Source organism: Periophthalmus magnuspinnatus, chromosome 1, assembly GCF_009829125.3.
Source record: "Periophthalmus magnuspinnatus isolate fPerMag1 chromosome 1, fPerMag1.2.pri, whole genome shotgun sequence".
In the NCBI taxonomy this organism is placed as follows: domain Eukaryota; kingdom Metazoa; phylum Chordata; class Actinopteri; order Gobiiformes; family Gobiidae; genus Periophthalmus; species Periophthalmus magnuspinnatus.
In genome coordinates this window covers 5417202-5444943 of record NC_047126.1, presented here as the reverse complement: position 1 = coordinate 5444943, position 27742 = coordinate 5417202, and the positions used below count along the sequence as shown (strand labels likewise).

Here is a 27742-nt window from a genome sequence, read left to right as displayed (position 1 = left end):
TGAAAGAATAAGAAATATATTTAAAGATACTGAAGATTCATTAAAACATAGAAACAATGTGCAAGTAAAATATCTTAAACAGTGTAAAGCAACACACACAGACACACAGTAACACTTTCAAATGTTCAGATACGAAGATCCTGTGGAGGAACTTCAGTGTACAATACAGTAAATCATTAACACAAATGTGTCTCAATAAAAGACAATGGGACCGGCTTTGATTGCTCTGGCTCTCTAAAGTAAAAGGCATGGCTACTACTGAGTTAGCAAAGTATCTCAACAAGCAGTACAAAAGTGTGTGGTTCTTTGGGTGAAGCAGTTTAAGTGAGGTTTAAAGCATAGTGCTTGGGAAATGGCACATAAACAAAACAGTCAATGGTAAAATCAAAACACAGTGGAATCAAACATAATTATTATACTGTAGAGACAATATCTTGGACCTTTTAATTAACACAGCTTATTGCAAACAACTTACGGTTCACACCATCTACTGACTTTTTTGGCCAAGGCCTTCATCTGTGGACATTCAAAAACACAGACGTGCCAATCAGTCTAGTTGCAGAAGTGGACATGGTCAGTGCTATAATTCAAATCATATTTTTGGTGCAGAATCAGCCCCACCCCGCCCCCCTCAGTTATGTCCTTTGGGTACAAACAATTTCATGTCCACTTACATTGACAATTTGAAATTGGGTTAAATTACAAATCTTCTGGGAGGGCTAGAGGGTGTGGCAGGGTGGGTCCAGGATCACAGGTGTGTGCATTTGCAGGTGCGGTCCTGGCGGGAGGGGAAAGGGACTGTGCGTCTGGGGATGCGAGTATTCCCAGACTGTTGAGGAGTTCCTGAAGGCGGGTGACTGTGCTGATCAGCTGCTGCTTCTCCTGCTCCAGCTCCGTCACCTGCTCCCTCAGCTGACTGTCAGACTGGACCAGAGCCTCCACTCTGCTCTCCAGGCTACACACACGAGCATGGGACACCTGGGAGAGGAGGGGTCAGCTGTTTAATCATATGGTGCTAATTATGCTAATCAGAGGGGGGTAGTACATTTGCTTGAGTAACTTTTTGAAGAAATAGAACTTTTCTAGCCACATACCTCAGTATTTTTACTGAGGTAGGATTACTCTTACTTGAGTTTACAAGATACCAGATTTTACACATTACTTCATGTTTTGTCTTTCCCGTCAATGTTAGTGTTACATGTTAGTGCCATATGAACCATTTCATACTGAGGACTTCAAGGACCGGCCTCCTGCTGGTGCCCAGAGTGAGGACTAAACATGGAGAATCAGCGTTTCAGGTTTACACAACTAAAACCTGAAACTTCCTGAAGATGTGAAACAGGCCTCTACTTTGACAATGTTTAACTCCAGGCTCTAAACGATTCTGTTTAGCTGTGCATATGACTGAAAGTTTTTTATTCTGCACTCTTCTCTTTTAATGTAAATTTTATGATGATTATTTATATTTTGATTTGTGTGATTTTAAAGTCTTTCTTATTCAGCACTTCGAATTATTTTGTGTACGAATTGTGCTGTACAAATAAACTTGCCTTGCCTTCATTTTACATTGACTTTAAACTTTAAATTAGATATCATGTCCCAACAGTTACTCTTTAAGATTCTGTCTGAAGTTTTCCCAAATGCTTTTTTACTCTTACTTGATAGACTTTTTAAAGCGTCTGTGTGTTCACCTGAAGTTCCTCGAGCAGGTCCAGGTTTTGCTGCCGGAGGCTCTGATTGGTCCGTTCCAGCTGTGCCGCCCGCTGCTGTTGGTTGAGGGTTGGGGGTGTGTCCAGAAGCTCATCCTGCAGAACATGGTACTCCACTTCATAGGCCTGGAGCTGCTTCGATACATCCATTTCACACACCTAAAACAATACATTTTAGCATTATTTCAAGTTGCCACCAGTACTTATGTAGTTAAGAAGTGATCAAGAACTTTGAGCTCATCTGTCATTACCCAAGATCTGAGTAAAACTTTTTATGACCATAACTTTGGCATCAGATCATAGGGACACCTTCAAAATAATTTTAATTAAGTCAAAGTTGCAAAATGTTAATAGACATAATGACCATTTTACCTTCATGTTATCAATATTTTGCAATAGTTGATTTAACTTTATAAATTACATGAGGCATAAAAGCTACATTTTCAGATAAGATTAGCCAAACACTCACACAGCAATTGTTTTCCCAAAAATAACATTGTTGAACTTTACCAAAATTAATGCTTAAAATCTTTAAAATATGCAATATGAGCTGAAAAACATATATCAGTCGTATTTGTTTCCTGTTCTCTATAACACATAAGCAAATGGGACCAGTTTTGCACACATGCTTCAAGTGCATACATTCACTGTTATTATTGGTGAAACTGTGAGTCACCTGACAGCTACATACACATGCTGCATGAAGATAGTGGCACAGGGGAAAGTCCAGACAAGCTCATACATGATTTGACTATCTACTAAATATTTATAAGATCAATGCATTCTTCACATGTGGCTGATTCTGAGATAAATTGAAATGTGTTGTGTTCATATTGTATTGTTGCCAACGACAGGTGAAAGGTTTGATGACACTGGGTGGGGTTGATATTTATAGCTTTTCATAATACACTGTATTGCATTATGTACATTCTTGTAAAAATGACAATGACAAGCGTGCCAAGATCATGACCAGGGTGAGCTACTGCTTTAAAAATAAAAACATCCATGACGTAGGCAAACATTATGAAAGTAGATGTAATTAGAGCTGAGAAGGAATCCTCAGTCTGTAAATGCTTTTGAGTTAACTGTCTGTTGATGTTTTAATGTCATTTTCCTCATTTGAAACGACTTCTATGTCATGTAAAGCCAAAGACGCTTAAACATTGCTCAGACCAACCTGGTTTATCGTCTTCTCCATTTGCACCAACCCCAAATTAGGCAATGTGGTTTTGATGAAATCCACTATGGACTCTAGACTGTCATGTTGTAAGATGAGAGGCTTGTGGCTCCCCAGGAGACTTAAAGCTACCTTGAAGATGACCTCTGACCCCTGGAGGAATAGCATATCTGACAAACAGAGAAAAACAATGGGTCCTGTCAAAGATGAGGGTTGAATTCAGGTCAACAAATGCAGAGTAAAGCACAGTTGGTATCATGTCACCATATTAACAAAAGACAATCAGTCACAGCAGAGCTCACTGTTGATCAGAGACTTAAGCAGCTTTTTATGATCAATACATTGACGTCAGAAATAAAAGTATAAGCAAACATAAATACAGGTCAGAGAGGATATGTGGAAGCTGTGTAGGTGTATTTGTGTGAAGGCCTTTGAATAGAGCAGGGTGTGGAAAAGGGCTAGGCCCAAGATCATACAACAGATTAAGAATGGGAGGGGACGTGCGGCGCCTAACATTTGATACCAAATTCTTCACCATGAATGCAATAACGATGCAGGCTCACACAGACCAACATGGCGTTACACTCAGATAAGCACAAGGAGCCGGACAGTCTGGTTCAGTGAGCGACTATCATCGAAGAAATTGAGCAGAAAATTAAAAAAAAGACATCTGTCATGGTGTCAAGTAAAAACCTGCTGTTACCAAAGACTCTGGCCACAAAGCCGAGAGGGAAGTGAGACGCAAAGATGGTGAGAAACCAAGGAGTAGCATACAAGCTGGGCCCAATCTCCTGCTGCTCCAGGTGAGTGTACAGATCCCTGTGATAATCATGGAGCAGCCGGGACAACTGATACATCTGAATCTGCAAAATAAAACATACACTTAGGATACTAACTGTGACAAAGATGCTATTGTGAGGAGGGCTGTGTATCATTGTGCGTCATTACTTTGTTGAGAAACCTAGCGTGAATTAAATAACAATGCAATAATATCTTAATATGAGGTGTGTCTCCTATTTTTACCATTGTGCTGTTTGGCCTGATCAGAAATGCATGTCTGAACAGACAGTTCAGTGAAACATGTGCCAATATATCTGCCTAACAACCAAAGTAAATAAAACACTAAACAGAAAGACGCTTTGTATGTGTATAATATGTGAATAATAATATGCACACAGCTTCTGAAACAGAATGCATTCTTAGGTGCAGATCTCAACATGAGTTCAATCTTACCTGAAGTATAATCATATCAGGCCTGTACTGTTTGCGCAAGCCCATATCATACATGAGAAATTTGAGCATGTTGAAGGCATCCTCCTCCCCCATGTGTAACAGAAGTACTCCAGCAATGAAGGACAGGCCCTGGCAGTAGCCCACCTACAACAACAAACACAGACTTGCATCTAAACAGGCAGGGACAAAAGAGACAGTCAAGACCCAAAGAGAGTCGACTTTACATATTGGTTATTGTAAATGCTATGGCCAGAGCAGAAACTAAAGAGAAGAATACCTCAGGATCCAGCAACGAATAGGCCTTGAGCAGGTTATAGAGAGACAGCTGCCCTGCCCCCAGCTGAGCCTGGAAATATGGATGAGTAGGAAAAGTGCGACCTGATGGAAACAAAACAACTATCATCTGATGTAAGACTTTACAAACTTGTTATGACTGTGTCTGATTAATAGCCAGACAAAGAATCTATTGATTCTTTAGATCCGACTGATAGGCAAGACAACAATAAATAATATCAATTTTAATCAAAATGATTTATAAGTTTTAATCTTCAGGACAGATCATCTGTCGGCCCCGGAGACGGCAAGGCTCTGGGTGTGGAACAACGTATACACTCTCCCAAACTTTGCCTGAGGATGCTAGACTTTACACTTTTGTGTTGATGTTACAAAGGCTCACTGTATAAGCATGTGCCAACCCATTCCAAGTTGTCTTACTTACAAACACTTGAAAAAGCACTCATGAATGTGTGCTAATGCAAAAGACTTAGTAAGACCCAACATGTTCAGCAGCAGAGGACCAGCTCTTTTCACACATGACAACTTAATGAGGGTCTGGGACGAGTGGAGGGGCATACTTAGGGAGGATGACATGTCATTGGCAGCAGTGTGTGTGTTTAGGACAGAGGACGTCTTGACTTACTGTGCTGAGAGAAGACAATGATCACCGTGTGAGTGTGCACGACTGGAATGTGCTGGAGGCGCTTAATGTTTGTTAAAATAATGTAGCCATCCCTCCTGTGCCTTAAGGAAGTGTCTGCTGTGATGTATGGGAGGCACAGATGTGGTTGACTCTTCTCCATATCAACCCTGCAACTTTTTATTGTGTGTAGATGTGGGAGCTGTTAGGGTGGGGTGTAGGCGTTGTATATGTGTGACTTTTGGGTGTACGGGGGTGTGAAAGTGAAAAAGCGTTAGTTTCACAAATTTAGTTTGACAGTAAAGCAATGTAAAATGTTTTAATACCAAGGTCGATGAGAATGGCATGCTGCTGTGATGTTAGCTGTTTAAGCAGTTCTTTATATGGAATATCATTGGCCGGAGGTCGTGATGGGACAGTCTGTCGCAAAAGAAACTGCTCAGAGAGAAACTTCCAAATCTCTCCTCTGTGTTGCCTCGGGACACCTGTTGGACAGAACGCAGACTTGAGTAAAGGGGAGGAGGGAGTCACAAACATCCAAGGGGCATGTCATGTCAACAGCTACATTTGTGTAAAAACAGATTTCATACATTCCTGAAATTATAAAGATATCTGAATGAATATTTGAGGCTAAGAGCACAGCTGTACCTCATGCTCATTCTGTGACTTAAAGTTATTGCTAAACTTGCAACATATAATACATCTACAACCTGACAACATTTTATAAAAGCTGTCATTCTTTATATATATTTTTTTACTTTGCAACTTTCTCTGTCTCAACGTTGTCATTTTAAGAAAACATACCATGTGTAAGTGCAGCATGGATGGCCTCAGGGTCAAACTTGACCTTTGCCCTTCCAGGAGTCCCTAGCATCTTCTCCCAAACCAGAGTGACATCCTTCAGGCATGGAGTGATCTCCTCATAGTCCAGCTTCAGTCGCTTATTTTGCAGATCATTTTCTGAGTCTATAAAAACATGAATGTACATGATTAGAAACAAGTAATGCAAAGCAGTGCAGATATTAGATATTAAACATCACTGGCTGAGTACACTGGGGTATGAAAGTGTGTGTGAATGGGTGAGTGTAAAGCGCTTTGAGGGCCTTGAAGGTGGAAAAGCGCCATATAGAGAAAAACAAAAAGTACAAAGAAAAAATTTAAGTGTAATTTGTAGCTACATCTACATAACTGTTTTGCTCACCATTGCATCACACGTAAATTACATAAGCAGTGCAAAAATATAATTTCACTGCTTGTTGATCAATGATCAAAGATGATGAGGCACACCCAGTTCTTTTGTAAACACTCTTCTCTAGAAAACTATTAATCTAAACGTTCACTTTTCTGACAAGCCTTCCATTTTATTCTTTATGCATTTCATCCTTCACCCACATTCTGTCTTTCATTCCCTAATAGAGGTCCCCACCCAGTGCGCTTCAGTGTTTCCCGCCCAGTGACCAGCTGCAGGGGAGTGACCTCATCACCAAGACAATAAGCAACTTTTTAAACCTCCGTGAAACAAAAGATATGTGTGTCCATACAGCCCTGAGATGTGTCTAAGTGACAAGTTGCAGATCTATGGGGAGAACACGAAGAATGAGATGATTATTAAATGCAGTTACTCTTTATATGTTGAAATGGCAATACAAATTCAACCATTTATAGCTGCAACATTATACAAACTATTTGAAAAAAATTATAAACATGAAGTCTGAAGTCTAAGGGGCATTATGGGTTCAATTCCCTGCCTGATTTTATTTTATTTTTTTGTATTTTTGAATGCTTGTTCAACAACTTCTTTCAGTGCAATTTGTTCTGCAGTACTTTTGAGACTGTGGTGGGGTCATAAGACTGTTAAAAGGTTACAAAGAAAAAAGGGAGAAATGTTAGTAATGGTAATATGGGAAATGCAATGAGAAACTATCTGGACACCATAAAAACTCCATTAAGAACGAGTTTAAGAATAGATGCTTCTGAGGAGGCCGTAGCTGGACTGTGTGGCTTATCAGCTGCAGAGACACGGCCCTCTGTCCGTGTGATACTGTCCGCTTCTCTGCATCTGTCAGTGCAGCACTCCACCCTAGATAACACAGGGCAGGATAACACACCACACCCTGGAGCTGACAAAGATACACAAAACCTATGGGAGTTTTTACTGCTACATTAAGTAAGCTGCAAATATCAAATCAGGAGGCCTGAGGAGCAGACTCCGCCTTGATAAATAGTGAGCAACCGGAGGCGCGCGGGAAAAACACAAATAACGACGTCAGCATTCAGGCACATTCTCACCACACCCTGCTTTCAGGAGTAATTTCTATCAATGTGGTGATTTGTGGATTAACAATTGTGTACACTGCAGGAGGCGTCCGAGGTGTGTGCAGTTATGTGCCAACTAGGTCAGGAGAAAAGTGGTGTGTTTTGGGCACACCTACTAAATACACGCACACAAACAACTACAGTGAACATCAGAATAACAGTGTTAATAGAAGATGGATGGAAAATGTAAAGTGAAATTTTAAACGATGACTGAGGAGGACACTATGATTAGCTACTTTAGAAATTCAACTAAATAAATACCCTTTTGCAACATACATGACTTGCTCTTGTGATCAAACAGACAGACAATAACTGTATGAAACATAATGATGGACATCATTTGAACATTTTTAGCAGCACAAGTCATTTGACCCAAACTGACCCTGGAGTTTCTGGTTCTCGCGCTCCATTCTCTGCAGGAGGATCTGCTGCAGGATGGCCTTCCTCCACAGCTCCCTCAGCTCCTCTCTGCTCCTCCGGCTCCTCTCCTCAGGTACTGGCCTCATGGACAGATCCCCTGTAGCCAGCGCAGCCGGGCCAGAGCACACATGACCCCCATCCAGACACAAATCACCTCCTCGCTCTATGGGGCACAACAGATGTAAGAGAATAACAGATGAAATAATGATTGAAATAAATGCAAATATCCATATGTGTATTTATTATAACTGCTCTTGTACTCGTTATATTATACTGTATATACATTTACATATAAATATATATACTTATACACAGACAAATAATATATATAAATATATATAATTAATATATATTGGTACTTGACTTTGGGAATGTAACACCTTTTTTCTGTCCTGCATTGTGACATTGTTGCAAAATCCAAAAAATATCTTATTTTCAAAAACAAATCAGTTCTTCAAAATTTTTTTGCACAGCTCTTTTAATTTGAGACATGTCGACCTGCCCTGTATGACCTCTCCTGTCACCCTGCTGGACATTCACTACAAATTTGCCATGTCAAAAAATTATTTACTATGTCTCTAGTGCTAGTTTAATAATGATGTAAATGTCCATTCTTATAATAATATATTTTTACAATTAGAATAGTCACACTTCATCAAAGTGATGGATGTTTGCAAGTTTTTAGAAAAGTTTAATTTTACAAAAAGTAAAAAAGTAAAATATGATTATTATTTCTTTTTACTAGAGCTCTTCCTGGTGCACACATGTCAGGGGAGCGCCTTCTGATTTTTGGGTAACTATCACCTTTTTAAATATGTGATTTTTCATGTCACACCGCAGGACGCCCTTTGGATCCCAGCATGAAACTGCTTGTATATTTTTTTGTAGGTGTATATTTATTAAATGATGTATACATGCTTACATTTATGCCTTATACCTTTATGAACTGTCTCTAACACAAGAGACTCATTCTACAGTTTAAAGAAAAGTGTTACAGGACATTTTACTGTATTTTAATAAAATATCAAAAAATGAAACATGACTTCATTCTAAAACTATATGTAATCTATAGAATATATATATATATATATATATATATATATATATATATATATATATGTATGTATATTTTATATATATATATACAAATATTTCATACACACATATATACATATACATATAAACATATACACACACACTCACAGACACACATATATATAAATAAATACATAAAAAATATATATACACAAACATACGGATTAATTAAATATTGGCTAAAATTTGCATCAGTTTAGGTAAAAATGCTTTTTCTCTCTTTGCTGTTATTTTCTTACTAAAAAAACGAAACCCATTTCTAAACGGACAAATTTACCGGGTGGTTAGAAATGCACAGAAAAAGTGTTTTTGCGACTCCACCCCAAAGTGCAGGGTGGATCCCAAACCTCAAAATAGCCAGTGTTGTTTAGAATAGACCCATAACAACTATTCCGATACAAGTGCTTCACTCGATGTTGACAGTTATAGCCTCACCACACGCACAGGTGGCTGATGTGATAGGTGTCAGATTTTCACTGAACGTCTCCATACAAACAAATGTTTAAGAGCAGATAGAACTTATTTTAAATTCATTTTCCAACACAACGTTTATAACAGGTGAGGTCAACTGACGTCTGTGCGTCTTGTAAAGGTGATTGTGTCTCTGTGTGTTGAAACCTGCAAAATCTCTATACAAACAACAGCCCTTATGTTTTAAGTGGTGCAAAGACATGCCAGACTGAGAGATATATTAGTTAGACAAACACAGACTGTAATGCAGTCTACAGCACAAATGACCTAAATCTTACTGTGATAAATTACTTCAAACAAAAGTGCTATCTTCTGAGGATCAGTATGCATCCATTACCACTGACCTGCATCAGTCATACTAAAACAATCTAGTAACATGTAACTTGAGGTGGCACAAACCACTCCCTGAGCAAACCCTTCTGAGCACAGACAGGGCCCCGTCAGTTCTTCTGATAACTACATGCTCACAAATGCAAAGTGGGTCAACAAGACTGGCGCTTTGGCGCTGTCTGTGTGTGGACAGTCAACACGACCTTGAACCTCCCCCTGCACACACTGGACACACCCATGACCTCATGCAACGAAGAACTCGCAGTAAAATCCAAGTCATATTTTACTTTCTGTTATGGGAACTGGAATTTTTGTCCAACTAAAACACGTCAAACAGCTTCCCATGAAAAGGAAAGAATTCACAGTGACAAGTATAAATCCTGTTAATCCTGTTTTAACAGTTTGAGATTTGGAGTGGATTTAAAGTGTCATCCTATCTCCATTTTCCTTTTATTAGACAAATCTACTGGGATGAACAGAGCCTACAGAGTCCAAAACAAAAAGGAGTTATGACACAACACTATTTATAAGATTATAAGATTAACATGTTCAGTAACATCACTGTATCATGATTTTTACATTTTGCACATGATTTTGTCTTTTTTGGTCATGGTAATAATATTTTTCTTTATTATTATTTTGTTGTTATTGTTAATTATTATTATTATTATTATTATTATTATTATTATTATTATTATTATTATTGTCCATGTGCCTAGATTTGTGTCTAGGTCTGATGATGGTTTTGTGTTTTTTTGGAGGCAAAATATGTAAACTTTGCTGCCCTCTAACGGTAGAGGCAGGGATCTAAACAACTATGAAAACTATTATTTTGCAAGTCACATCAAGTGGCTTATCCTGAGTGCATCATCTCTGCATAAGGACATTTGTAAAAAGACACAATCCTAGCAATAATATACAATAAACAATAATAATAATACTACATTGTCACCATTGGCCTCTGTTCCTTTCTGTGGTGTAGCAACTCTCAGAAAGATCTGCTGTCTCCAGGAGTGACGATGTCCGCGCAAAGGACTTTCTCCGATCTCTTGATTTGGTACTGGAGTGGACAAAGCTGCTACATCACTGAAAAGGACAGGAAAGGAAACAAAGCAAATTGTGAATGTCAGGGGTTGTCCTTCTGTTTGTTTTGTAAAAGTATACAACTGTAGTTTGTATTTAGGGCTGTACAATATGGCAAAACATTTTATCTTTTTATCTCATGTGGAGATACAAATAGTTTTTAATAAGGTCCAAGAACCTATACGAGACAGACTTTTTAAATAAACCTGAAACTAATCAATCCTTTCCACTCCGTTATCATTTAAGACAAAGAAATTCAAATGTTCCTCTATGGAGTCTAAACTCTGCTCCAATCAATGTAGCTAATTAAGCTAATCACTGACAATGTGAAAATAATCACTCACAAGTCCATTAATATGCAATTAACTGCACAGGCCTAATTGTAATGGAAGCGTATGAACATTACAAGGACCAGGACATCGACTATAGCTAGTGACCCACTAAATACTATTTAAAAACGATTAACACTCTATGTTTCTTTATTTTATTCCTCTCTATTTTAAACCTGTCTTATGAAACTCAGTGGGCTCGAATAAGAGTTGGTCAAACTATAGATACACAATACGCATTTAAAAATTTTTTTAACTAATGATCATTTCCACAAAAAAAAAAAAAAGTTGGGCTTCCAGAAGTAAGAGAACTAGTGAATGAAATTGGAACATTCATTGAGAATTGTTACAAGTAAAACAATGTGTGTACCTGATTTTTGTTTCAGGATTCTCATTTTCTTGAACAGGAGCCAAGAATTGAAATTTCAGAAAATTAGGGACAGAGGAAGAGGACTGAAGACGAGCGCGAAGGCCACCCAGAGGACTAACACGGAGATGGAGGTAAAATAAGCAGTACAAAAATGGATAAATGGGACAACATGTAAAAACAACACATTAAAATGCTCAAGAAACACAAGGATGTGAGAAATTATTAAATGCAAAGCAGGTGATTGGCCAGTAGAGTGTGCTCACCTTCTTTTGCTGAGTCTGGCTCCCGTTAGAGGAGAAGAGGGGTGATGTGGGAGCAAAGAGGAGAATGAAGAATAGGGAGAGACAGGAGGAAGGGAAGAGTTTGTCGACACAAGTCTAAACTCAGAACAAAAAGCAGGTCAGAGAGAAACATATTTAAGTTTAACGTGTGGAAAGGTGACTGGACCAATAGAAAAGATCAATTTTGTTAGTTAAGCAGTCAACTTTACAATCAGTCAGTGTTTTAGCTTGTTTTTAGTTGTTAGCGAGAATTAGGGATGCACTGATGCAGCTTTTTCAGTTCAGAAACTGATATCGACACTTTGGCTTTGAGTATTTCCCGGTATCAACTGATAACAAGATCACATGATTGTGTAAGTCTAAGGACAAGCAGCACCAGGACTGAAACAGGAAAAAGGTCTTTTGGCTGTTTTTCTTCCCAAAAATGGACCTGCAAAATTGGATACTTTGGCGCCACACATGCAATTTAATAATCTGGTGACAAACATTTATACTCATACCTGCACCTGTTTTAATGTTTTAAACCGAATTGTGTAGTTATTTGTTTTTTTTTGTTTCTTTGTTTGCATTTTTCTGTAGTTGAACAGGAGGCCCATGAAAAAGGAGTCTGAGTGCTCTCATTGGGCTCTCCCTGTATAAATAAATTCAGTAAATAAAGAACTGGTCCATCCTTAAAAATTAGAATGATAAAACTTACTATGATCATGATAATATTATTCATACGGCCACTGTAGGAACTTTACAACAACAAACCGGCTGAATGTAATGTAAATAGTCATGGTAAGTGGTCACAATTTTATATATAGAGCTTTTTCTACCTTCAAAGCAATTTACATTTAGGAACCACTCACCCGTTCACACACACATTCCTCAAGGTGAGTTAAGTGTCTTGCCCAAGGACAAGAACACAATGACAGTATTCATCTTTGGGAGCTGGAATCGCACCGCCAAACTTTGGATCAGTGGACAAACATTCTACCAACTGAGGTACTGTCACTCCTGTGAAATAAATGAGGGGATTCTAAAAAAAAACCTCAGTGACTGAATCTGTAGTTTCTGAGCTTTAATAAAACTGGGTTTGGCATGTCCATGTTTACACAGTTGAATTTGTTATATCTGTGTTTGAGCCCCTAATATGGCTGGTTGGAGTATCAGATCAGCATCAAAAGATCTGGACTCAATATCTGATCCATTAAACTTTTCCAGCATTGGCAGCAAAATCAAAACTACTACCAGTGCATCCCTCGGTAAAAATTAGTTGCATTCAGACTATGGGTTTTTGGTTTACTCTTGATCAATAAACTCTTGCAAAAACTGATTGAAGCACAATTACCAACCAAACAAATGATGTAGTGATATAAATTTGTTGGCGATCAGTTCTTACTTGCTTTGGTGTGGGCTGTCGGTGCTAACGGAGTAGTGCCGTACGAGTTTGGGTTTGGTGGCAGCAGAAGGATCCTGTGGTGCCCGTGTAACGGTGAGCACAGGCACGTACTCCGCAGAGGACGGAGTGGGCGGGTGGCTGTAAGTGCTGGCTCTGCGACGGAAACTCTGAGAGCACGGAGTGTCAACAGGTACTGTAGAGGACTGGGACAGAGAACCGTCCAGACGCTTCAGGTCACCGGTCGAGTTGTGGCATCTGCAAAAGTCAGTGGAAAAATTGCATTAGTAGTAAGAGTATTTGAAAACACAAGAGTTTCAAACTGAGAAGGAAGTGTAATATTTTTTCTATACATTATCAGCCAAGTATTATAATTAATATGTTGTTGACCAAATAAAAACACTGTAATGTTAAAAAGGTGCACTTTGTAAGATTTCTGGTGGAGGGTACTTGCTAGGTCTGTCACAATAACATATTGCGATAAATGATAATTTTGAAACTATTTTGAGCCACTGACACAAAGCAGGATAATCCCAGTAAACATTTTTTAAATAGACATTTCATTAAAACCATGAGCTAAATAAATGGCAGAATGAGCCATTAATTAGCGATTCAAAGTTATTTGTTGTAACTTCTTTGGCTCAAATATGACCTTATTAATTAATATATTGTTCCAACCTTCATATACTGAACAATAAGTTGGTATAGCAATTATTGTAATGATATAGTACCTGCTTTTCTCATTGGAATTTTTTTTTGGAATGATCCAGCTTTACCTCCACTGCAATAAGAAGGTCAGGCCATGTGTGTACGTACAGTGACTATCCATGTTTAAGACCTATAAAAACACAACTTGACAAAGAAATAAGTGGTCCGCTACAAAAACTCTGAACTTTGTGTATCTGAGCTTTCATAGATGCAGCAGAAGCAGATCTGAGCCCAAAGAGATGAGAAGTGAAAAATAGAACTTGGTGGTTTGTTCTTAAGTAAAATTACTTAGAATTCCACGTATAATATTTTTTTTCCTTTTTGCAATAAGACACATGTAATTGAATAAATGCCAGATCCATATGTGTTTAATGCTATACAGTGGAACATTCAGTGTTAGATAGATAAAGCAGTGTTCACCAGCAATCTGAAGAGGCTTGAATGAGTGAGACGTCTCCACTATAAAACGTTTGTCCAGTTGACAGAATTTAAATTTGATTTTGCTATTCCAGGCAAAGCAATGCCACAGAGAAAAGCACATGGTGGATTCTTCATCAGAAAATAAACAAAGTGCAGCCTCATTTAGAGATAAAAACCCAAATTGTTATTCAAAGGTTTTGACTAGTAACTGGGAATTTTCAATTACTGTAATATCATACAAAGTCCATTTAACATCTAACTCTACAAAGGAAACAAAAAGTGTGAGTACTTCAGTGGGCTGTTTGGCCGCAGTTCAGGGTCAGGTAAGGGGTCATACGAACAGGGCTGGTCCAGAGTACTGTTGACTGTAGACATAGACAAGCTCCTCTCAGTGTTTTCTTTCTGCGTGCGGGACTTGCTGCTCCCCTATCAACAGACAGAGCCCATTACGTAACTCACAGTACAGTACATGTAAGTAAAGTAAACAGTCATAAAGTACCAGCGTTTTCTACCTTCCAGATGCCTTCCAGAGATTCAGTCAGGGAACGTTTGGCTCGGCTCTTAAACTGCTCAAGTCTCTGTCGACTCGTGCTCTGCTGCTGCACCTCCACAGTCACTGGAGCCTCCGCACAAACCTACACATCAGAAATAACAGCATTTACACAGGAGGGATCAGTAGTGTCTGGAGTTTAAATCAAAAGAAATCATACCAGTTTAGAGTCTGTAACTATGGAGTGCTGGTGGGTCTTTTGTCTTTCCTCGTATAAATTCCTCAAGGATGTCATTATCAGTTCATTTTCCTCTTGGTCTCCCTTTGGCCGGGCCCTCTGCAGAAGAAATATAACGATATATAGTAGGTGGTGGAAGAAGTACGTGATTTTGTTACTTAACTAAAAGTAAAGATACTGGATCAGAAGAATACTCCAGTACAAGTAAAAGCATCACAAGAAAAAAATCTGCTTAAGTAAAAACAAGAGAAAAATCATTTATTATTTGATTTTATTTTTTCTTTTGATCAGACCTGAATGACTGAGGGATTACACAAATGTTAAAGTACCTGTTTAAAAATGTACTTGAAGAATAAAATGCACAAGTATCTTAGCTCAAATTATAAACGTGTTAAAAATAAACACTCAGTCTTTTCAGCAAGTCTCAAACAATAAAAAACCCCCAACAACAACTATTACTTTCTAGTCCACAACATTTTTTAACAGGGCTGGAAAGTACAGACACCTGCTCTTAAATGTAGTGAAGTGAAAGTATAAAGCATCCACTTTAAAATTGACTTAACTATAAATTTTAGGTATCTGTAATTTACTTAAATACAGTCCTTTACTACTTTTACTTTGCTTTGTTCCACCTCTGTACATAGTGAAGAGTCAAGGACTGAAGTGGAGCTACATTACCAGCAGGTGTCACTTGAGTTTCAAACAAATTAAAACTTCCCCATCTAATCTTTATTTTTGGAGTAGTAGTAATTCCATAACAAGATATTTGTAATACAGATAAACACAGTCTTAAAACTATTTTTATAGCACATTTAAAATGATAGGGCATTGAAGAATAACATACCATAGTGTTTTCAAAGACTGAAGCTTGGTCATGGTTGTCCAATGTTGCTAAATGTCGTTGTAGCTCTAGTTTGGTTTTGGATGGATGCAAACCTAGACAAAAAAAAAACAACAACCTTGTTGTTATTATGGCATATACAATGAGGAAAGAGAATATTTTGACATAATAAAATGTTAAACAAGTCACCAAATAAATCAACTGTATGTCAATGAGGCACACGAAGCATCCAGCAGATACACATTACACAGAGGTTTGAGTTACCTTCTATCCTTTCACACAGTTTATGGAGCTGTTGCATAGGACAACTGTCACACTGTTGACTTTGGGTCTTTGCATTCTGCTGCATGGCGGCTACAGAGAAGGCCTGCTTCAAAGTCAACATGACTTCATCTACCTGTCAAGGCAAACGTGGATCTTTATTATGCTCTTGAATAATGCTGTGTTTTTGTAACTATGTAAATCAATTATAGATGTGAAGATGCCAGCCACCGATATTAAGGAAGCCACTGCCTGAATAATGCAATTAGCTTCCATATTTATTATACGATAATGTAATAGCTGTGACATGTGCAGTCAGTGTAAATGTATCACTACACAGCATGAGTAACACTACTAAAGGAGGAACTTGTATTACAAGCATCTGAAAGTGAAACTGGAAGACGTCATGTGGAACTGTTGTTTAAAAATGTACAAATGAGATAATTATTTAGCAATTTTTATTTTCATTTTTATTTCATCTTGTGTGTGTTTTTTCCAAGATTTCATTTATTTATGTATCTTTATTTATACAGGGAGAGCCCAATGAGAGCACTCAGATTCTCTTTTTCATGGGCACCCTTTTAAAATACAGAAAAAAAGGCCATGTGTCCATTTAAAACATGTGCAAGTCTGATTAAATGTTTATCAACACATTATTAAATTGCACTTGTGGCATATATTATATATATTATATATTATATTATATATATATATATAAATATAAATAAAATATTCTGTATTTTAAGTGATTAATTTCTATTATGAGTCTCTCACCAGCAACTCATCAGTACACTGGAAAACGTAACAAACAAATTGGAAGTTTCCTCCCTCTACCGTCTCTCTACAAATGAAGCCAAAGTGATCTACGTGACGAATACCCTGCAGAGTAACAGTCAAAGGTTAAAGGACATTAAAATAAAAATCATTGTTATATTTAAATCAAAGTATAAATGTGGGTTTAAAACCTGTGAGCAGAAGGAGATTTCTCTGAAGCTCTTCTCCATAGCAACTTTCTTAGTGTCTGGACTGACTAAATAAATCTGAGACCTCCCGACCTAAACACAAAAACACTGCTACAATCAAACACTTGAACATTTGTTATGAGAAATGTATGGTTCAAAATGAGTTCATGCATTTCCACCACATCTCAAACTTAAAACAAATAAACTACTGACTTAGTACAACAACTTGGTTAAAGATTAAAACTATTTTCAGTTAAAAAAAAAATCATTAAAAGAACATATTACAAGTGCTGTGATTTGAGCACAATGATGACCTCATTGTGCAGGCACTGAGGCTTCCGGTGTGAATAGTGACCAGAGCAAGCCTGATACCAAACAGGAAACCCCTTTTTGGCCACAAAGCACCGCGGTTACAAAGGGGTCAGGTTGAAAGAGCAGTTAAGCTCATTTGAGCGCATAGTCAGCATTTAACACTGCTGTGTCATTCAAAAACTAAATTATATAATGACTAATTTCTCTGCAAGTCTATCAGAAGAAAACACAAATCCAGCTATTATTTTGATGCATTAACCTCATCTTAACCTTAAGCCCTTGCAAACATGCCAAATAATAAAAATTAAAAAATCCATCCATCTTCCTCTTACATGGGACTGATCTGCGGACACAGCAGTCTAAACAGAGACTCTCAGACTTCCCTCACCCCAAACATTTCCTCCAGCAGGACCCCAAGGTGTTCCCAGGCCAGCCGAGAGACACAGTCCCTCCAGCGTGTCCTGGGTTTTCCCTGGGGCCTCCTCCTAGTGGGACATGCCCAGAACACCTCTCCTGGGAGGTGTCCGGGAGGCATTTGGAACAGATGCCCAAGCCATCTCTGCTGGCTCCTCTCGACACGGAGAGGGAAAAATATGAATACATAAAAAAAACAAAAACAAACAACTATAGAGCAGATACACAACACTAAGAAACTACTGTTGTCTTATTGTTGAAATGAACATTACCGTGAAGAGCATGGTCCGGTTCTCGAGCAGGCTGGTGGGCTGTATTTCTGCACATTTGTTCTGTGCATCTGTAGTGTTGTTGTTGGACATCTCTGGGGCAAGTCCATTTTCATCCAGGGCATGTAAAGAGGGGAGGCTAGAGTCCCGTTTAACCAGGACAGGTTTCTTGGTAGTATTCGGACTCTGCGTAGCATTTGTAATTGCACCCAGTCCATTGGACTGGAGCGACAGAGCCCTCTTCAGTCCATCCACCAGCCCACTGCCTCCTGCCTCTCTCTGTCCAGAGCCATGCAGCTGGCTGAACTTTTCTATACACTCATCGATCAGGGCAGGGGGGGCCTTCTTGTGAGCTACACTCACACGACCACAGAACAGCACCTCAAACTTTTTGGCAAAAGCCGTAGGAGAAATGGGTCCAGTGGCGCTGAGTCCACTTGGGGCAGAAGAAATGTTGAGGGGTTTTTCACAGACATCGTTTCCTCCAGAAAGTGTGGAAGTAGAAGTGTCATTGTTACGCGCAGAGCTCTTCCCCACCTGCCTCAGCGTACTGATGATCTCAGGGACCTACAAAACATATTTATTTATTAATACGAGCAGCAGTTTTCTTAACCTGAGGACAAGGACAACTTCTTTCTATTTCCATAAACAGATAAAACAACTACACTGAACTGCTGAGAGGACAAAAGCTGCATTCAAAAATATGATCTTATTTCTTGCAATATTAATAGTGGCCAGAAAAAAAGAAACATTTCAGAGAATATATGACATGTTGTCAAAGATACAGTCACATGTGGCATCACAAATGGATCACTTCAACTCTGCACAAAAGCACGTCTTGGAAATACAAAGAATGTAACAGCTTTGTGATTGTGATCGGCCGAGAGGACATCCAGTTTTGCTAGTGACAATGTAAGCAGTTTATAGTCTTGAACTTGAAAAAAATGAATAACAATTGTCAGGTTGAGCAAAGCAACACATGAACAAAAGGGCAGATTTTTCCCTTGACACGTGTAAAGGCCTGACCTGAAATGTAGTCTGGTGGCTGTACAGCTTATACATAGGCCTGTCATGATAACAAATCTGTTTGAAGTATAATCGGCCAACCGATATATAGGGCTGATATTTGAACTTTTTAACACATCAGCTATCAGCCTTACATCTCCAGCTCAGGCCAATATTGTGCTTTGGTGAATTTGATGCCTAGAACGTACACACAAAGCTTTATTTTAACACTTTAATACGAAGAGACAACTGCACTAAATGTGATACAGCTCACATAAAGGTTTGTGGTTAAAAAAGGGCTTGAGGGAGAGTTTGTAGTAAATTTAAATAATAATAATAATAAACACATATCAGTCTATCTCTAATTGAAGCCAAACAATGAAGCAGAATTATACCCCAAAAAACTGTTCTTTTGTTAAAAATATGAATGCAACAGTTCTCATCTATAACGAGACATAGAAGTTCATAGTTCAACCTTTTACAGCTCAAATCTCATCTTAATACAAAAAAATAACCAAAAATTTCCGATATTAGTACAGAAAAAGCACCCGCAATAAATACTGACCCCCAAAAATGATTGTTCCGTCTATCATGTATTGAACAATTGCTGGGTTTCAGAAGACACAACATTCTATAGGCCAATAATATTTAATACAGACGGGGGGCAGCTAAAATGAATATTGTCATAATGCAAGTTTCTGTTGTAATATAGAGAGGTCTTGGGTCTAATCAATAATAGAAATGATCAGGTTCAACATTTGTCACTTTACCTTTTGGATATTTCATGGCAAAGTGCAAGGTAATCACAAAGCAAGGAAAACGCTCTCTTGTCCCCCCCATCTGAAAGTATGAAATCACATTCTAGTATCTGAAACCCAGCAATAACTTGTTAAAAACCATACAGATCGCAGCTCTCTGTATGCAAATCTGTAGCTCAGAGAATCAGAAAGCTTTACATCCCCAAAAGCAGAACTTTGTATTCACCGTCATTTGATCTTACACTTTTAAACATTGCGGCATTGTTTCATGTTTGACTTCCACTAGTTTTGTAACCTCAGCATGACCCCAACTCTCCACATAATTTCTTTATTAGTTCACTGTGTTAACTATTGCTGTGTGTGTCTTATGTACCAGCAAACACAGGAGTTATATATATATATATATATATATATATATATATATATACACATATACACATAATTGATGTACTTTGCAGAGCCATGACTTTTAATTTGTATTAAAAAGGGGTAGTGTTGTACATCAAAACAAAAATACTCTACAACTAAAGATGCATTCAAGGGCAAGGACAAGAGTGAATTCAGTCACAGAAAATGCTGGATACCTGAACTTCCTATTGTTTTAAAGAGGGAACTGAAATGGCTGAAAAAGGCTGTGTTGAGGTGGGGGTTGAGAGAGGACAGTCCAGCTCCAATGGGCCGTGGGCACTCGCTCACAAAGATCGTTTTTTTCTGTCCAGTCTTTCCATGACTAAATTCCATTAACAGCCTGGCTCTTTGCTACTGCTACTTAAAAGCTGGAGCTTAAATAAGCAAAACATTATATACTCCAATGTTTAAATACAGTGTTTAATCATTAACAGACATGACATCATAGCACTGCCCCTGTCCCCAAAATGGTGGTGGACCTAATTTTGAAAAGCTTTGAGGAGGTACAACACAAAGATAACAAAAAGGTGGAAGTCGTCAGGCTAAGCAGAAGTAATGGTTGAGTCAGATTTGAGCTCATGCCTCGGCTGCTACATAATGTTCACGCTCCCACACACACAAACACACAGACGCACACACTGTTTCAGTCCTGTCCTGCTGAATCTTGTCTCAGCTTGAATTGTGTTATTCATAAAAACAATAACTTTGTCAGACTGGCACAGTCTGCTCCACATACCTGATGAGCTACTGCTCTCATACTTGTATATTCTTTGTTTGAGAAACCTTTGCTCCCACTAAAAGCCCTTTCTGTGTGTTTAGGCTACAAAATTAAGTTCTTCAGCTGATATGATTAGCGATAGGACAGTGGTGGATGAAGTACTCATTTCTGTTACTTAAGTCTTAAGTAAAAGTACAGACACAGAGGCAAAAATCTGCTTAAGTAAAACTATTTAAGTGCGCTTTTAAAAAAGTTTTTTCTTTTTTTTTTTTTTTTTTTACACTTTACTACTTGTACTTCGTTACTTTCCACTACTGTAGGACAATTAACAATATTGCCAATAGCGATCAAATCACCAACAAAAGTTCTCCATAATAACACCAGACTATAAAGAAAAAAAATCTATTGATCTAGATCCATATCATTGTGGTTTTCAGTTCTATAAGTTTTTAAATAAACAGGGAACTCACTCATTACTAAAAAATGTAAAATTTCTTTTTGACTTAAGAAGTACATGCCACCGTCATTTTAGGATGAGATTAAGGTAAACTTTATATATTAAATCATGTGAAATGATGAAAACGGATGTGTTGTCTGAAAAAAAATGCTGGTTGAAATAAAAACACCTAAATTCTTTGACTTAAAAAGTAAAAAAATAAATTAATTAATACTAACTCTGAACACAACAAGCTCCTTTATTAACACCAGTAGATTCTTAAGCTCCGATCAACCTTAACTTCTTGCCCGTTATGACACTACATCAAGAATCACGTCTTCATGGTAGTTTTGCTCGTTTTGACTTGTTCTTGATTAAACTAAGATGGAAATATAGGACACATGGGGAAGAGGACGATCCTGGCATCAAAAGTCCCTGCAGAGCGACGGTTTACATGATGTCAGACTCCCACAGGAAGCAGCCGGACAGGGCCCCAGGCGGTGACCTACACACTCGGCCTTTTACAGAGAAACAACACTGAAAATGCTCACTAACTCTTCTCAAGCCAGAAATAAATAAGACTTCTGTAGTACTGACCTAGAAAAGAAGGAAGTGACACAAGCAGTGGCACCATAAAACAGAAGCTGCTATATAGTAGTGTGAACACCCAGTTAGTCAGTTAGTATAAATATATTTACTTTGTTGGAGTCAATCTTAACTTTTTCCATCAAGTACACACATTTTTGGATGCAAGAAACAGGAAGTAAACTGAGACTAAACAGGGTATACTATATGAAAACACGAGTCTTAAGCAGCGCAGACTCACAAATCCACAAAGGTTTTCGGGATCAAAAGATCAAAAGGGACAACACTGAGTTCTGTTGTGAAAGGATCACTGCTTTTCAGATCTGCTATATTACTTGCCCTACTGATAAAAACTTTCATAAAAAGTGGAAACCAAATGCATACGCTTTTCCAAAATAGGAATATCTATTTTATATATATATATATATATATATATATATATATATATATATATATAATATATATATATATATATATATAATATATATATATATATATATATATATAATATATATAATATATATATAAAAATATATATTATATATATATATTATATATATAAATATATATATTATATATATATATATATATATATATATATATATATATATATATATATTTATTTTATTTTTTTTATTTTTTTTTTGAGTAACACCAGTAGAGCCTGTAAAGTATTCTGACAAATTTGTGTTATTATTTTATATAAAGAAAGTAAAATTTTAAGTGTTAAATAGTCATTAAAAAGGTTAAGTTACTGGTCAATATCAAAACTTTAAAGGGTCTTTCCCAAAATGACAGAAACAAAAGAAGAATGATTAAGTTAAAACTGTATGTGGAATGTCCCTTAAAAGCAGTGACACACTCAGCCAAGAAAAACTCTTCTGCATTTCCCACAGTCATGTGTTTGAGGCCGGGGGAGAAGGCACTTTAAAAGTTCAAAGTACAGCTCACAAACCATATAACGAACAGAAACACACTACTTGCATAAACTGATATGGCAAGTGATGTCTTCACCTAACTCAGTTCAAAAACACAGTTCAACTAATCAGAAGAGTGTACAATCAAATAACCAATATTAAAGAGAGACAAGGGCTCATTCTTCTGCTGAGTCAAACAAGAGAGGGTAAAGATTGATTCAGGAAGAGTAATGGATACCTGTGTGATACCTCTAAAACTCTTTAGATCAAGTGTTTTTTTTGTTTTTGTTTTTTTACAAAACTCTCAAAAAAATCAACAACAATTAAAGCAAGATGTACAAAAACTGACAACCAGACGGACTGTCAAGGCGGGATTTTGACTGGATTTTGATCTTTATGGAGGGTTTTTTATACCAGAGCATTTGTGTGTGTCACATGACACTGTGATACTACTGTTTTACTTTGTCTGCTGAGTTGCCTCTTGGCCTGGTCTCTCTCAAAAAGAGATTCTATTTCATGGTGCTTCCTGGTAAAATAAAGGGTAAATGAGGTAATCTATAGAACATTAAAAGGCAGAATGTCATGCAACACTGACAGATGAAAAATGAGGGTCTGAAACTTGAACTCTACTTTGAGTTAATAATCTAAATTATGATAGGTATTTTTTTGTCTAACCATTTATCGACCAATCTGCTCACTTACCATAAAATGATACCACAACTCTAGCACTTACTCTAGGAAAATGGAGCCACTCCAGAAGAAGCATTTATGATGGTAGCCAGCAAAACATTTGACCATGTAAAACATCATTCAACTTCCTCGAAGTCCTCTTGCCACAATCAGACACAATACATCTGGAGGCATCACCATGAGTCACTTCAAGCAGCTAAACAGACTGGAATTTCATGTGGTAGTTCAAGACAGAGTGTCCTAAAGAGAGCCTGTCTAAAATGCAATAACTACACTTAATATGTGAATGTATAACATAGAAAAATGTTTAACTCATCTGAAGTGTATATGAAGTGTGAATAAAATGTTTGTGCATGATCATAACAAAACGCACAAATAACTATATGCATTATATACAAACGCTTCTTAACGTGGGGTTGGCCTTACTTTTGATAAGTTACCCACATCATGTTTTCAGTTACTGTAACCTGTAACATCATGTTCAGTTACGGATCCATGACTCCTACTGTAACCTGTAACATCATGTTCACAATTACAGTGTGTTAGTCACATTACAGATCCATGCCTCCTACTGTCACTTGTAACATCATGCTCACAGTTACAGATCCATGCCTCCAGTAACCTGTAACATCATGTTCAGTTACGGATCCATGACTCCTACTGTAACCTGTAACATCATGTTCACAATTACAGTGTGTTAGTCACATTACAGATCCATGCCTCCTACTGTCACTTGTAACATCATGCTCACAGTTACAGATCCATGCCTCCAGTAACCTGTAACATCATGTTCTGTTACAGATCCATGGCTCCTACTGTAACCTGTACCATGATGTTCACAGTTACAGTGTGTTACAGTCACATTACAGATCCATGCCTCCTACTGTAACCTGTACCATGATGTTCACAGTTACAGTGTGTTACAGTCACATTACAGACCCATATCTCCTGCTCTAACCTGTAACCTGCTGCTGATCACGTGGCCATTGCGAATAATTTTACTGATGATAAAGATGTATTAGATGCATAGACTGTGAGGTTAGAAGACAATGATGAAGCTATAGAAGAAAACTACAAGTTGTAAACATTATAATTAAAATATACCATGACAGATCCGTTAGTAATAATGTCTGGAATCAGGACTTTCCGACCGTTTCACTTGTAACTTCACAACTTTGAAAACCAAAACATGGCGTTTCTTTTTTTAAACTTAACAACTTAACTTCATTTTCTAAAAACAGCTTGGTTCACTTGGTCATTTAGCCAACATAATGCCATCATAATGCAAAGACCTGATGTGCTAACTCAAGTAACACATCCACTGTTTTAGCTAACTGTCAACTTAGCATAGCACATTTAACCAAACTCATCCATTAAACTGGACTCACATCTTTCTGCTCTTGTTTGACGTTGAACAGGTTAAATAACTGGAGTCGTGCTTTCATCCCATTCGCCATAAACTTGCCAAAAACACCGTTGAGATCCTGGACACTTCTTCGCTCAGATTTTGCCCTGAAACTTGCGGTTACTTCATTTCAAAGTTGTCTTCACTCTTCCAGAAGGAGCCGAGGCGAGTGGAGTGCGCCTTCGAAGTGAGACAACTATGAACTGAAAAAACCATAGCTGCACTCGACAGTTTCACAGTAATAGTCTCACTCTGTGGAAAATACACACTTTGATTTTATTTTGAAAGAATGAGCTGGTTATATTCGAGGGAATTTTGGCCCACTTGATAAGAAACGTCCTCCAATGAGCTGGGACACTGGAAAACAGTTCCTCCCGGGGAACTCAAACGTTTAAGGCGGTGGTCTCGGGTGGTCTGTCCGATACGTGATAAAACTGCCTCAGCTGTACATGTGGAGTTTATATATGTAGTTTATATATGGACTTTACACATGGAGTTTATATATAGACTTGTACATATGGAGTTGTTGTACATATGGACTTTACAGATGGACTTTACAGATCGAAGTGTAACAGGTGGAGGTGCATAAACGGGTTAATCAGACTTTTTTTTTTTTTGGTCAATATATTATTTAAAAATATAGGAATGCATGATACGCATTAAAAAATCAAGTACTGAACAATTTGTAATAAAAAATAAATAAATAAAAAGTTTATCAAGCTTTACCGAAAATGTTTTGAATAGTGACATCTAGTGGGCAACTTTAAGTACTACACTCTACAAGTTTTATTTATTATGAACAATGTGTAGGTAATATAACACCCATAGCTCTGGTTTTATAATATGAATGGATGGTAGAAACAGCCTCCATAATCTATGTCTGAAATAATCTTTGGAGAATCCAGTTATTTCCACTCAACACAGTATTACTCTCTGTGAGGCTATTCAATCAGCAGCATGCTTTTATAATGTCTATGGTGTGTCTTACATCTTGTTTATATGTTTTAAAATATTTACAAATTGATAATGAACTAAATCAATGTTGATATGATACAAATACATTTCAGTACTCTTTAATATGCTTTGCTGTCTTCATATGTGACATTTGACTGCCTAAGTTGGTATGCTGTTGGTATGGCACAGGCGTGTAATGATCAGATGTCTGACACCCGGCACAAGCACAAAGGCTGTTAGCACTGCACCCCATGAAACTGTATGTCTTCATTTTTATTAGTGTACAGACAGACAAGTTTTGCATTTCAAACTTGTCAAATTTTTATGACGTCCCACAAGAAACAGGTTATAACGAAAGAAAATTTCAGTTCTGTCAACTGGACAAAAGTTTTAGAATGAAGACATTTTCCCGCTCATCCAAGTGGCTTCTTCAGTTCTGGTCAGATTGCTGGTGGACACTGCTTCATATTTATCTAAAGGGATGTGCTAAGTAGGCCTATTATCTATTGTACTTTTGTCCAGTTGTCAGAATTGAAGTTTCTTTTCTATGGACCAGACCTGGACAACTGAGGGATTACACAGATATTGGCTATAACACATTTTTTACCTCCCTATCTCATTATAATATGTTTGTGTTCATACCTTGGTAGTTTCATTGCACTGGAAGACATAGCAGGCACATGTGGAAGACCCTTTGACCAAAAAGCCAAAACTGTTGGGCTCCTGGCTGTTGTGAAGCAGTTTGGTCACCTGGTGTGGTTGACATTCAAACAGGACTGTGTGCCTTAATGGGTGCCATTCCACACCCTCCACAGACACAGACACACAGCGCACCCAGGACGCAGATATGCAGAGCAACACATCACTTCCAGATGTGCTCGGTTTTGTTCCCGTCGACCTGCGCCTCTTGGACCTCATGATCTCAGCCACAACCCAGGGCAGCATGGGCATAGTGGTTAGGAGGTGAACAGGTAGTGAGCCAATCAGCTGCAGTCTGTACTGTACCTCTTCCTCCTCCACATCTCTCACTCCTCCCCATGATGCAGTTCTCTTTCGGTCATACTTCTCAGAGCCCACAGAAGGAGAGCTGAGGTTTAAAAGTGAGGGACAGGAATGGTGGTTTGAAGTGAGACGTGGCTCAGGTCGTTTACTGCCTCTAGGATTCACCTCAAAGAAAAGCCCCTCCATGTTTTGAGTGGGCAGGGACGGTGTGCATCTGATTTACCTGAAACATACGAGAGAGGAACAGATCTGCTTTTATACAGTACTGTCCCAGTCAAAGGGCCATTTGAAGGATACAGCTATGACCACCTGCTGTTGTTTACACATGACACACGTGGCCTTGGAGGTTGACCTACTCTTTGGAGTCTCAAGGACGAGACATGTCAGGTATTCTGTGATCACTGCGACTGGAGCAGAGCCGCGTGTTTACTCTACACAGATATTTGAGGTTATACAATGATAAGTAGGCTTATGCTTTAAATTATTTATCTGAACGTTACATGTTGGAAATGAAATAACTCAGTGTTATATGAAAAACACCTGTCATCTGTCGGTTAACTTACTGTCTACGAACACGAGCACAAACAAGTAAATGAAACTAGTCCCGGCTGATCCCGCGCGGCTTACCTGCAGTCCGCACGAGGCAACTTCACCAGAAATGGATCAGAAGAGCAGCACGCGCACAGGACGCACACAGACGCTCCAAACACAGGAAGCGTGGATCTGCCAAGCACCAGCCCCAGCGGCCTCTAGTCCAAGTTAAATTTAGAAGACAGGCTCGTCTCTACCTCCCTGTTCTGCCCCTTCTCCCCCTGCATTTAGACTGAGCATGACAGGC

The 27742-nt window shown here is 38.2% G+C and overlaps 1 protein-coding gene across 5 annotated transcripts; it reads right to left on the bottom strand.

The window, feature by feature from the left end:
- On the bottom strand, window positions 1–27684 carry tbc1d1 (TBC1 (tre-2/USP6, BUB2, cdc16) domain family, member 1). Of its 5 annotated transcripts, XM_033966231.2 has the most exons (23): window positions 27532–27654; window positions 26545–27127; window positions 18030–18593; window positions 17035–17124; window positions 16844–16948; window positions 16073–16205; window positions 15812–15903; window positions 14950–15066; window positions 14752–14874; window positions 14529–14665; window positions 13115–13369; window positions 11713–11826; window positions 11450–11563; window positions 10620–10753; window positions 7734–7934; window positions 5840–6001; window positions 5362–5520; window positions 4397–4497; window positions 4120–4263; window positions 3590–3749; window positions 2887–3056; window positions 1692–1868; window positions 1–978 (listed from the first exon to the last, which is right to left on the bottom strand). In XM_033966231.2, the coding sequence occupies exons 2-23, from the start codon at window positions 27088–27090 to the stop codon at window positions 700–702; spliced, it is 4077 nt and encodes a 1358-aa protein (XP_033822122.1). In that variant the 5' UTR covers window positions 27091–27127; window positions 27532–27654; the 3' UTR covers window positions 1–699. The 5 variants fall into 5 exon arrangements, with proteins under 5 accessions (XP_033822122.1, XP_055082529.1, XP_055082631.1 ...); XM_055226554.1 differs by lacking the exon at window positions 11713–11826 and having other exon boundaries at window positions 27532–27684; XM_055226656.1 differs by lacking the exons at window positions 26545–27127; window positions 27532–27654 and adding an exon at window positions 24932–25130.
- Window positions 27685–27742: the final 58 nt, after the last annotated feature.